This window comes from Salmo trutta, chromosome 14 (assembly GCF_901001165.1).
Source record: "Salmo trutta chromosome 14, fSalTru1.1, whole genome shotgun sequence".
NCBI classification, from domain to species: domain Eukaryota; kingdom Metazoa; phylum Chordata; class Actinopteri; order Salmoniformes; family Salmonidae; genus Salmo; species Salmo trutta.
In genome coordinates this window covers 71,506,229-71,519,870 of record NC_042970.1, presented here as the reverse complement: position 1 = coordinate 71,519,870, position 13,642 = coordinate 71,506,229, and the positions used below count along the sequence as shown (strand labels likewise).

Sequence of the window (13,642 nt, the reverse complement as noted above, 5' to 3'; positions counted from 1 at the left end):
TGTGTGAAATATGACACTATATTACACTAACAGTGGGCCATATGAACAGAAATATGTCGTATATATTGTTTTTTATCTCAGTGGGCAACGATCATTTTACGCATGTGGATTAGACTACACAAATGCATTTCCTTATGAGGAAAAAACACATAATTACCACATATAATGACCTATTTGTTAATTAGGCTTCTTATTTTATTATAGTCGACTTTTGTTCATATGGGAAATGTTGGTTAAGCTTCAAAAAATAAAAAATAATGCAAGGGGCATTAAAACAATGAATATATATATTATATATATATTTCTGTGAAGTAGTAGCCTATGAATTGTCTTCAAGATGGCATGACAACTCAAGTCCGTGAGAAACGAATACTGACAGGTGTACTGTAGCCTACAGAATATCTGTATTTTAGTGTAGGCTATTTTACTTCATTGAATAGTGATAGTGTGAACTAGATCATCTGATAGCAAAAACAATACGAATATCTATTTTCTCATGTCGACATGCTTTGAAATGAAATGAAAATGTCAAAAGTGTCCACTTTGATGAAATAACCTGCCTGTTATAGGCCTGTGATTGGTCACAGTAAAATGTAAAATGTTGACAGTCTTCGGAACACCGATGATATCACTACCAATAAACTTAAATGATTTCATAGGCTTAGTTATTTTAGGATTTATTAACCTTTAAAATGGGATGTAGGCCTATAATGTGACGTCGTAGTATTATATCGTTAGTGCAAGATGTGGGTGGAGTGCTTTTGCGCAAGAACCAACATTAGGGCATTATTTAGTGGACAAAATATGGTGGTAGGCTATGGACTGCTAAAATATGGTGGTAGGCTATGGACTGCTAAACTATGGTGGTAGGCTATGGACTGCTAAAATATGGTGGTAGCCTATGGACTGCTAAACTATGGTGGTAGGCTATGGACTGCTAAAATATGGTGGTAGCCTATGGACTGCTAAAATATGGTGGTAGCCTATGGACTGCTAAAATATGGTGGTAGCCTATGGACTGCTAAAATATGGTGGTAGCCTATGGACTGCTAAAATATGGTGGTAGCCTATGGACTGCTAAAATATGGTGGTAGGCTATGGACTGCTAAAATATGGTGGTAGGCTATGGACTGCTAAAATATGGTGGTAGGCTATGGACTGCTAAACTATGGTGGTAGGCTATGGACTGCTAAAATATGGTGGTAGGCTATGGACTGCTAAAATATGGTGGTAGGCTATGGACTGCTAAAATATGGTGGTAGGCTATGGACTGCTAAAATATGGTGGTAGGCTATGGACTGCTAAAATATGGTGGTAGCCTATGGACTGCTAAAATATGGTGGTAGGCTATGGACTGCTAAAATATGGTGGTAGCCTATGGACTGCTAAAATATGGTGGTAGCCTATGGACTGCTAAACTATGGTGGTAGGCTATGGACTGCTAAAATATGGTGGTAGGCTATGGACTGCTAAAATATGGTGGTAGCCTATGGACTGCTAAAATATGGTGGTAGGCTATGAACTGCTAAAATATGGTGGTAGCCTATGGACTGCTAAAATATGGTGGTAGCCTATGGACTGCTAAACTATGGTGGTAGGCTATGGACTGCTAAAATATGGTGGTAGCCTATGGACTGCTAAAATATGGTGGTAGCCTATGGACTGCTAAAATATGGTGGTAGCCTATGGACTGCTAAACTATGGTGGTAGGCTATGGACTGCTAAAATATGACATTCTTAAATATAGCCTATTTAATAAAGCTTATAGCCTATCGGGCTGTATCATTGTAACATACTTTTCTTTAACCCATTGGTTACCGAAGGCACGGAGATCGATGTCCAAAATTAATTAAATAGGACTATTTACTTTATTATATCCAATTAAATCGATCCGTAAAGTGCACTCGCATCCTTTCCTCTCCACTATAAATTGTTGTTTTCCATGCAGTAATAGGGTAATGGTTCATATTTATTCTTAGGATCATATACAATGGTCCCATATTTTCTCCATATTTGTTGCCAAGAATCCTTCCACTTGGATGTGCTGTATCCCAAGGTTCACCTTCATTTCCAATCTCTCTCTCGCTCTCTCCTTCTCTATTGGCCCGGCCCCCCTGGTCTCTCTGTCCATTGGCGTCTTCGGGGTCCCTTTCTTTTTTCATATACGGATCCCGTAATGACTGTCCATTGGTTTTGTTATTCTATCTCCACCTCCTACTCCCCAGCGTTGCCCTGCCCATGTGTTGTATCTCTATGTCCATCCATCGACTGACGTTCAAGTTCGTAGGAACGTCACGTCCGCACTTGAACTTGCAGCTCAGGGGGCTTTGCTCATATCCCTCTCTCGGTCTTTGCAAAAAAGTCATGAAGACTGCCGCACAGCCCGTAACCCGCGCGTCATCGTGATGTGATCTATAATTCATTTTTTTTGGATGTCAAACGCATCGATGAAGATATTTTATCTGGAGTCTATTACATTGTAGGACGCCTCTGCCAATGTGAACTAAGCTGAACGCCACCACTTACCAACATGTCTCGCCGCAAGCAAGGCAAACCCCAGCACTTGAGCAAGCGGGAGTTTTCGCGTAAGTAGAATTGAAAATTGCTTCTTCTATAATCTGGCAAACTAGAACACACACAGCCTCTTCTCAATTTATTTGGAGAATGTTTGTAGGCAACTGGCCATGACGCGGACCCGTGGACATAACTTAAAAGCGTGCCAAAGAACGCTGTCATTGAATCGGATAACTTTCTATCGAAAAAAGTTGGACCTTGGAAAATATTGTATATTTGGTGAACAATAACGTGTACTTCTATTTTGCATGTATGTGCCGATGCTACAACACGGGCTTGTTTCGCTATTAAAGGACATCTAGGCTGTAGTGGAGGGATACCTTTGCCTATCAAGGTATCCTGTGGATATATATATTTAGTCATATCAGTTTCCGATATGGAATATGCTACGAGAAGCAAAGTTTATCCCCAAATAAGCAATTCCACTTTGTTATTACTATTTGTTTGATAGCGTAGATTTTTTTCCGAGAGATGTTTTCTTTTTGAATGGGGAGAAAGGGTGTTTACATACTCATAGCCCATACAGAAGACCTCGTGTGTGGAAGCGAGCCAGCTTTGACATCGAGGGATATAGGATAGAGTTCACGATCCAAGAATACCACTGCACCTCCGTATAACCTAGTGATCCAATTACACTGTTATCGTTTACATCATGAGTTAATGGGAATGGATACAATAAGCATTGGACTAATTGGAGACGTTCTATTTAAATCTACTATTGGACACTCCGGTACGTTACATTTAACGAAGAGGTTCATTTCAGAGAGGGGACACGGGAGGTTAGGCTTTTATGCAATAACACATTACATTTGGGCAGGCATACTGAAGTGGTGTTTTAGAGTAATTTATGAGTTATAAATGTATATTCAATAAGCTATTGCTTTTATGCTGTTTATGCCGTGGTGTATAATAGCATGTTTTCAACTGTGCTAATTTCATTTTTTTACGTTACCGGGGGATAGATCATTTGGAAACGAGTTTAAATAATATGATTTTCCGTAAAAATAAAAAAAAATGTTTGTTCCACATATTCTGTAAATCGCTACAATGTTTCCCTTTTACCATTCAATTCTCGGAGGAAGCAAATTAGGTTCTCGTAACATATGCCTTCAATTGTAGTATATTTATGGACGGCGCCGGTAGGGGGCAGAATATGATTGTGGACATACACGTCGATGAACTTGAACTTGATCTAGGCTACTTTATTGCTTTATCTACTTTGCCTGCTAGACCAAGCGCAGTTTTTCGTGGTCGTATATTTGGTGTTCCTTGTTATGCCGTTGTGATATCTTATCAATAGACCTATCATAGTATTCCAAATCAATTAAATGGGAATCATTTGAATAGATTTCTTCATGGATATGCAGTATTTTCCGTTTCATTCGAAAATGGATAAAACAATAGCCAGCTGAGAACGTTTTATTTTCTGCAAGAAATGATCAGTAGGCAAAATGTGACATCATTTCAAACATCTATAGGCCACTGTAGGCTACCTCTGTGATATGCATCGTTTTCAGTTAAGTAGCCTCACATTGGACCCTAGAGCATATTGCATGCCTATTCACTCTTCCAGGTATATTAGTCTCCTATTTCAACAACATCTTAGTCTATCACAGTTTCTTTCAATTAAATGTCAAAATATGACAAAAATGTATCCTAAATGCCAAATCCTTAGTTATATCCACATTCTCACGAGGGACCTAGTTCATCATTCAAATATGACAAATGAGACATATAGGCCTGTAGGAGTACAGCCTTACTGGCAAATGCATGGTCAAATTATTCAAATGGATACTCTGTTATTTACATGCATAGTTTGAAGTATTTGAATAGCTCGTTATGGCCTATTGAAAATAGCTTCCATTCAAGTAAGATTTCTCCTTGTCCATATAGGCTGCGTTGTATGAATCCCTGCAATAGCAGCTAGGGTACGTGAAATAAGGGATCATTACCATGTTATAATTAGGTAATGGCTATTTAATAGCCTGTTTCCTAATTTTAGTAGTTATTTGATTAAGTTCAGTCAGCGGAAATTCTGGTGCTCACTTGGATGTTGAGGAATAATATATACTTTTTATTTATTGTAACTTGTTTTTGTAACCAGTTGCCTATACAACAAATTCAATTATTTGGGTTTGAAGGTAGACTTTTTCGCACAGAGCCTCAGTCAGACTGCTATGTCCTGACAGCATAAGCTGTAGGAATTAAACTCAAATAAGAAGGAAAAATATTCCTTCAGCCCCTCCTCCCTGCCTCCTTCTCGTCTGACCCGACAAAGAATTTAAGGTTCAGAACAGACGGCGAGAATTCATCACATTTTATCTTAACATCCCAGTTGGGCCTCGAGATGTCGTTTACTGTAGCTAGATGAACTATTTCAAAAAAAATGCTCCTTGACTGCTTGTATACTTCAGGGACCTACTCCACATACACCCCTCAATATCTAACCTCGGTTCACGAGATCCCAGCACTTTTAACGAAAATGGGGTCCAATCATCTTGAACTCAAATTAGAATCTATTTTTTGATTCTCCGAGGTGTTAGGTTCATTAAAAACGCGAGATTGGCAGCACAATAAAGAGGGTCAAGCGCCTTAATCGTTCAGGCAGCAAGCAGCACGCTGACTGAACGGTGTCACTGGCAGGCTTATCGAAAAACAGCGCTGTAGTCTTGTCTAAGTCTTCTTCCTTCCTTCCTTCCTTCCTCCCTACTTTCCTTCCTTCCCCCCCTTTCAAATCTGTCTCTCATACCTTTTCTAAGACAGACCTGGAAATGCAATCACTATAAACCACAGGAGCCTTCTAGATTATGGTGATATTCATTATAACACTGGAAATGATCATGACAATAACACTGATAATAATAGTTAAAACGATAGCAAGAGATGCATATGCAGATTTGCAACACTTTAGTAACCTATATACTGTGTCTCACTCTTCCTTGAAATGATACTTGAGTGTAGATCTCAATCAGTGTTTTGTGTCCACGGTCTATAAATGATCTAACTCTCCACCACAGTTTGTCAGCTGCCTTGGATGAAATCTCATTGTCCTCTATGTAGATTTCAACCCTGTTATGTATTCTGTATAGAAGTATAACTGTCTATCTCCCCTCCTCTCTCTCCTCTCCAGCTGAGCCCCTGTCGGCCGTTCTCCCCCCAGACGAGGAGCACGAGGACCACCCCAGGCTGGGCCAGCATGGGGACAACAGGATCCTCCTCAAGGGGGACCAGGACCTGCTCACCTGCGGCCAGTGCCACGCCCGCTTCCCTCTTGCCCACATCCTGCTCTTCATCGAGCACAAGAGGCGGCAGTGCCGCGGCGCCCCCTGCACGGACAAAACTTTAGACGACGGGCACAGGCGGTCGCCCTCCGCCGTTTCCCTCGCCTCACCCCGTCCCTCCTCAAACAAATGCCGAGACAAACACCCGTCGAGACGCCCCGTGGAGGTAGCCGTTCAGGTGTCGCCGCGCAACGATGATGAGGATTGTTTATCGACGCCCACCCACGGAATTATCCCCAAGCAGGAGAATATCACAGGTAATGACGTCACCATGACGACGATGATGACGATCGTAACAAATATGACTGCCGATGTAAAGAACTTAAGCGACAAGCAAGGTGTTTGGGTCTGAGGTTTACTGTAAGGTTTGGGTGTTGACGGTACTTGGATGGTACTTTAACGTTGTGAGTAGGGTTGTAAAATTCCTAAGGTTTCCAGAAATCCAGGTTGGAGGAATCCCGGAATCAGGAAGGAATAAACAGGGATTCCTCGAACCGTTGTTCTCCCAACAGGATAGTTTTGTGAAAACCTGAGAATTTTACAACCCTAGTTGTGAGTAAGTGCCTCCGTTTTGGTGACGCTTAAAGCAAGGTCATTGGATCATAGACCAAAAAAAGGATTTACAGTACAAACTGCACAGTCAATTTTGACTGGTGGAAATGGATATCCATGAGGTATGACATTCTTACTACACTGCTGGGTGTAGGGTTGTTGAGTTTATCTCTGAAATGGGGATAGAAGCCCAATATAACTCCCATTCTACTCTCCAAAAGAAAGAGAGAGGGAGAGAGAGAGAGAGACGGAAAAAGAGAGAGCTCTGATCAAAAGTAGTGCACTGTATAGGGAATAGAGTGCCTTTTGGGACGCAGCCCTGGTTTCTGTCTCATGTGGTCTCGATAGATGTATCTCCATCTCACTGTGGTTTTCACAGAGACATATCTCTTCCCCTCAAATACATGCCTGCCAATTCATACTCTGGCGCTAAAATATAAAATAAATAAAAAACGTGTAGGAAAGTAATTACGCTGAACTGTCAAGGAAGCGGCATTTATTTGAGGAATCCTACTCGAGCCGCTAATTGTCAGGGTTCTCTTAGTCTTCATTTAGTTAATTAAGGACTTCTTACGGCGGTTGTCTAACCACAGCTAAATGAAGCAAGCGAGAAAAAAACATGATGAGCAGCTCAAACAAATAGTTCTGTCTTACAGACGTTGGTGGAAATTAACTTTGTGTGTCTGACAGTTTCATTTTCCTTTTTGAGTTATTACAAACATTTCTAAAAACAATTATGGCTATAAATGCGGGCATAGTATAAAGAAAAGTGGTATGCTGCATTGATTTATCAATGCTTCTGCGGAGGTGAGGCTGGTTTTCAGTTCAATGTTTTATCAGTGAGGGTTCTCCAAATGACAAATACCCAACAGGCAAACACACAGCTCTATGTACAATACAGTGGGGTATAGGTAAACATATAGCTCCATGTAAAATACAGTGGGGTATAGGTAAACACTCAGCTCCATGTACAATACAGTGGGGTATAGGTAAACACTCAGCTCCATGTACAATACAGTGGGGTATAGGCAAACACACAGCTCCATGTACAATACAGTGGGGTATAGGCAAACACACAGCTCCATGTACAATACAATGGGGTATAGACAAACATACGACTCCATGTACAATACAGTGGGGTATAGGTAAACATATAGCTCCATGTACAATACAGTGGGGTATAGGTAAACATATAGCTCCATGTACAATACAGTGGGGTATAGACAAACACTCAGCTCCATGTACAATACAGCGAGGTATAGGTAAACACACAGCTCCATGTACAATACAGTGGGGTATAGGTAAACACACAGCTCCATGTATAATACAGTGGGGTATAGGTAAACACTCAGCTCCATGTACAATACAGTGGGGTATAGGCAAACATACAACTCCATGTACAATACAGTGGGGTATAGGCAAACATACAACTCCATGTACAATACAGTGGGGCATAGGTAAACACACAGCTCCATGTATAATACAGTGGGGTATAGGTAAACACTCAGCTCCATGTATAATACAGTGGGGTATAGGTAAACACTCAGCTCCATGTATAATACAGTGGGGTATAGGTAAACATATAGCTCCATGTACAATACAGTGGGGTATAGGTAAACACACAGCTCCATGTACAATACAGTGGGGTATAGGCAAACATACAACTCCATGTACGATACAGTGGGGTATAGGCAAACATACAACTCCATGTACAATACAGTGGGGCATAGGTAAACACACAGCTCCATGTATAATACAGTGGGGTATAGGTAAACATATAGCTCCATGTACAATACAGTGGGGTATAGGTAAACACACAGCTCCATGTATAATACAGTGGGGTATAGGTAAACAAATAGCTCCATGTACAATACAGTGGGGTATAGGTAAACATATAGCTCCATGTACAATACAGTGGGGTATAGGTAAACACACAGCTCCATGTACAATACAGTGGGGTATAGGTAAACACACAGCTCTATGTACAATACAGTGGGGTATAGGTAAACATATAGCTCCATGTACAATACAGTGGGGTATAGGTAAACACTCAGCTCCATGTACAATACAGTGGGGTATAGGCAAACACTCAGCTCCATGTACAATACAGTGGGGTATAGGTAAACACTCAGCTCCATGTACAATACAGTGGGGTATAGGTAAACATATAGCTCCATGTACAATACAGTGGGGTATAGGTAAACATATAGCTCCATGTACAATACAGTGGGGTATAGGTAAACATACAACTCCATGTACAATACAGTGGGGTATAGACAAACATACAACTCCATGTACGATACAGTGGGGTATAGACAAACATACAACTCCATGTACAATACAGTGGGGTATAGGTAAACATACAGCTCCATGTACAATACATTGGGGTATAGGCAAACACTCAGCTCCATGTACAATACAGTGGGGTATAGACAAACATACAACTCCATGTACAATACAGTGGGGTATAGGTAAACACTCAGCTCCATGTACAATACAGTGGGGTATAGGTAAACACTCAGCTCCATGTACAATACAGTGGGGTATAGGTAAACATATAGCTCCATGTACAATACAGTGGGGTATAGGTAAACATATAGCTCCATGTACAATACAGTGGGGTATAGACAAACACTCAGCTCCATGTACAATACAGCGAGGTATAGGTAAACACACAGCTCCATGTACAATACAGTGGGGTATAGGTAAACACACAGCTCCATGTATAATACAGTGGGGTATAGGTAAACACTCAGCTCCATGTACAATACAGTGGGATATAGGCAAACACTCAGCTCCATGTACAATACAGTGGGGTATAGGTAAACACTCAGCTCCATGTACAATACAGTGGGGTATAGGTAAACATATAGCTCCATGTACAATACAGTGGGGTATAGACAAACATACAACTCCATGTACAATACAGTGGGGTATAGACAAACATACAACTCCATGTACAATACAGTGGGGTATAGGCAAACATACAACTCCATGTACAATACAGTGGGGTATAGGTAAACACTCAGCTCCATGTACAATACAGTGGGGTATAGGTAAACATATAGCTCCATGTACAATACAGTGGGGTATAGGTAAACATACAACTCCATGTACAATACAGTGGGGTATAGACAAACATACAACTCCATGTACGATACAGTGGGGTATAGACAAACATACAACTCCATGTACAATACAGTGGGGTATAGGTAAACATACAGCTCCATGTACAATACAGTGGGGTATAGGCAAACACTCAGCTCCATGTACAATACAGTGGGGTATAGACAAACATACAACTCCATGTACAATACAGTGGGGTATAGGTAAACACTCAGCTCCATGTACAATACAGTGGGGTATAGGTAAACATATAGCTCCATGTACAATACAGTGGGGTATAGGTAAACATATAGCTCCATGTACAATACAGTGGGGTATAGACAAACACTCAGCTCCATGTACAATACAGCGAGGTATAGGTAAACACACAGCTCCATGTACAATACAGTGGGGTATAGGTAAACACACAGCTCCATGTATAATACAGTGGGGTATAGGTAAACACTCAGCTCCATGTACAATACAGTGGGGTATAGGCAAACATACAACTCCATGTACAATACAGTGGTGTATAGGCAAACATACAACTCCATGTACAATACAGTGGGGCATAGGTAAACACACAGCTCCATGTATAATACAGTGGGGTATAGGTAAACACTCAGCTCCATGTATAATACAGTGGAGTATAGGTAAACACTCAGCTCCATGTATAATACAGTGGGGTATAGGTAAACACTCAGCTCCATGTACAATACAGTGGGGTATAGGCAAACATACAACTCCATGTACGATACAGTGGGGTATAGGCAAACATACAACTCCATGTACAATACAGTGGGGCATAGGTAAACACACAGCTCCATGTATAATACAGTGGGGTATAGGTAAACATATAGCTCCATGTACAATACAGTGGGGTATAGGTAAACACACAGCTCCATGTATAATACAGTGGGGTATAGGTAAACAAATAGCTCCATGTACAATACAGTGGGGTATAGGTAAACATATAGCTCCATGTACAATACAGTGGGGTATAGGTAAACACACAGCTCCATGTATAATACAGTGGGGTATAGGTAAACACACAGCTCTATGTACAATACAGTGGGGTATAGGTAAACATATAGCTCCATGTACAATACAGTGGGGTATAGGTAAACACTCAGCTCCATGTACAATACAGTGGGGTATAGGTAAACATATAGCTCCATGTACAATACAGTGGGGTATAGACAAACATACAACTCCATGTACAATACAGTGGGGTATAGACAAACATACAACTCCATGTACAATACAGTGGGGTATAGGCAAACATACAACTCCATGTACAATACAGTGGGGTATAGGTAAACACTCAGCTCCATGTACAATACAGTGGGGTATAGGTAAACATATAGCTCCATGTACAATACAGTGGGGTATAGGTAAACATACAACTCCATGTACAATACAGTGGGGTATAGACAAACATACAACTCCATGTACGATACAGTGGGGTATAGACAAACATACAACTCCATGTACAATACAGTGGGGTATAGGTAAACATACAGCTCCATGTACAATACAGTGGGGTATAGGCAAACACTCAGCTCCATGTACAATACAGTGGGGTATAGGTAAACATATAGCTCCATGGACAATACAGTGGGGTATAGACAAACATACAACTCCATGTACAATACAGTGGGGTATAGGTAAACACTCAGCTCCATGTACAATACAGTGGGGTATAGGTAAACACTCAGCTCCATGTACAATACAGTGGGGTATAGACAAACATACAACTCCATGTACAATACAGTGGGGTATAGGTAAACATACAGCTCCATGTACAATACAGTGTCTATTGGTATGGACCCCAAAGGCCTAGATATAGCATAAAGGGTTACTTTGGGATTTTGGCAATGAGGCCCTTTATCTACAGTACTTCCACTGAGTCTAATGATCTTGTGGATACCATTTTTATGTCTCTGCGTGCAACTTGAAGGAAGTTGCTAACTATCGCTAGCTCAATTACTAACTAGTGTTAGTGTAATGACTGCAGTCATTACGCTAGTTAGCATTGGCCCCCGAAACTAACTCTAACTTCCTTCATACTGAACACAGAGACATATAAATAGTATCCACGAGTTCATCTGACTCGGGGGAAGTAGATAAATGGACTCATTGCCAAAACCCAGAAGTATCCCTTTAATGTACAATACAGTGGCTATGTCGCTATGCTATCTGTGTTGGGCTGTGGTCTAGTTATCCTCTATTCTGTCAAATCTAATGACCTCTTGTATTTTATCAGTAATTATGCATCCGTTTGTTAAGCAACACACACACACACACACACACACACACACACACACACACAGAGAGAGAGACTGAGACAGACACAGGCCCACTATGCCTCTTGGCTCTAGTCAGCTGCCTCTACAATCTTTCTATGCTCATTTAGATCATGATGCATAACGTCTCCACATGATATCACTGGGTCACTAACGTTATGCAATGACCTTTTATTAACAGCAAAAGCCTAATGGATCATGTGTGAGTGTGTGTGTGTGTGTGTGTGGTGTGTGTGTGGTGTGAGTGTGTTTGGTGGGTGTGTGTTTGTGTTTGTGTGTGGTGTTGCGTGAAGTGAGATTGATGAAGGCGTTCTTCGTCATCCTCACCTTATGACTTCGTTGCCATCCACCTTGTCCAGAGAGAGAGAGAGAGAGAGAGAGAGAGAGAGAGAGAGAGAGAGAGAGAGAGAGAGAGAGAGAGTCCAAGGAGATGACGAGAGTCAAATCATATATGGAGAAAAACACACAATGTTCCTCTAAATGCTGTTCTTCACTTTAATGGACTGACTCAAACAGACACTGTGGACCCGTATCGTGCCACCTCCCATGTTGAGCCACTGGGATTCCACGAAAGCCACGTCCATGTTAATGTCATCTGTCCTAGGAAACTAAGGATGATCCATATCAGTGACATGTTGAACGGTGCTAAAGAGGGTAGGTAGCATGATATGAGACGTGGTGTTGGTGGTGTCTGTTTTAATCACTGTGAGATTCATACTGTACTGTGAATGTCTTCATGATGGATCGCTCTACTTCGTACTGTAGTGCACTATATAGGGAATAGGGAGCCATGTGAGACATAGGTCAAAATACTGTTTCCTAGTGCGGGTGTCTCATGGCCAGACAGGGGACACCGTGATACTGACACCCTTACATTTAGCCACGCACGCACACACGCACGCACGCACGCACACACACACACACACACACACACACGCAATCCTCTTTTTGAAATGCAGAGTCCAACAGGGCTGATGTCTCTCTATGAAAAATGGAATCCTGTATGTGTGTGTGTTTGTTTGTGTTATGGACCATTAGGAGGAGCAGACAGAACAGAACAGAACAGCGTACCCCCATTTGCATGATAAACAACTTAAGATATGCACAGGGACACACACAGGCCGGCTCCACATTATAAACAGAGCAGATGATCAGAAGGACACAGACAGGCTCAGGGTCAGACACAGACAGAGACACAGACAGGGTCAGGCACAGACACAGGGTCAGACACAGACACAGAGAGGGTCAGGCACAGACACATGGTCAGACACAGACATGGTCAGGCACCGACAGGGTCAGGCACAGACACAAACATGGTCAGACACAAACATGGTCAGGCATAGACACAGACAGGGTCAGGCACAAACAGGGTCAGGCACAAACAGGGTCAGGCATAGACACAGACAGGGTCAGACACAGACATGGTCAGGCACAAGCAGGATCAGACACAGACAGGGTCAGGCACAGACAAAGACACAGAAATGGTCAGACACAGACAGGGTCAGACACAGACATGGTCAGGCACAGGCACAAACAGCCTCAGGGTCAGACACAATACTCAGTCAATTACATGTACAGAGCAGACACTTTCCCTTTAAGGAAAAAAGGACTCACATTTTAACCATCCAACACCCCACCAAACCTTCCCTTTAAGGAAGAAAATGACTCACATTTTAACCATCCAACACCCCATCAAATCTTCCCTTTAAGGAAGGAAAGGAATCATATTTTAACCAAACATACACCAGACTAGTGGTTTAGTGTATCTTCGTTAGCTGAGCCTACTTTCTGCCCGTCGTGTTTCTGGGGGAACAAAGGTATTTA

The 13,642-nt window shown here is 41.7% G+C and overlaps 1 protein-coding gene across 1 annotated transcript in view; it reads left to right on the top strand.

Annotated features, from left to right (window-relative positions):
- The first annotated feature begins 2,109 nt into the window (after nucleotides 1–2,109).
- LOC115147269 (B-cell lymphoma/leukemia 11A) overlaps nucleotides 2,110–13,642 on the top strand; it is a 46,864-nt gene continuing 35,331 nt past the window's right edge. Inside the window, exons 1-2 of the mRNA XM_029689418.1 lie at nucleotides 2,110–2,585; nucleotides 5,705–6,112. Of these exons, the coding sequence (XP_029545278.1) occupies nucleotides 2,531–2,585; nucleotides 5,705–6,112 (463 nt within the window). The 5' untranslated portion in view covers nucleotides 2,110–2,530. The remainder of the gene's footprint in view (nucleotides 2,586–5,704; nucleotides 6,113–13,642) is intronic.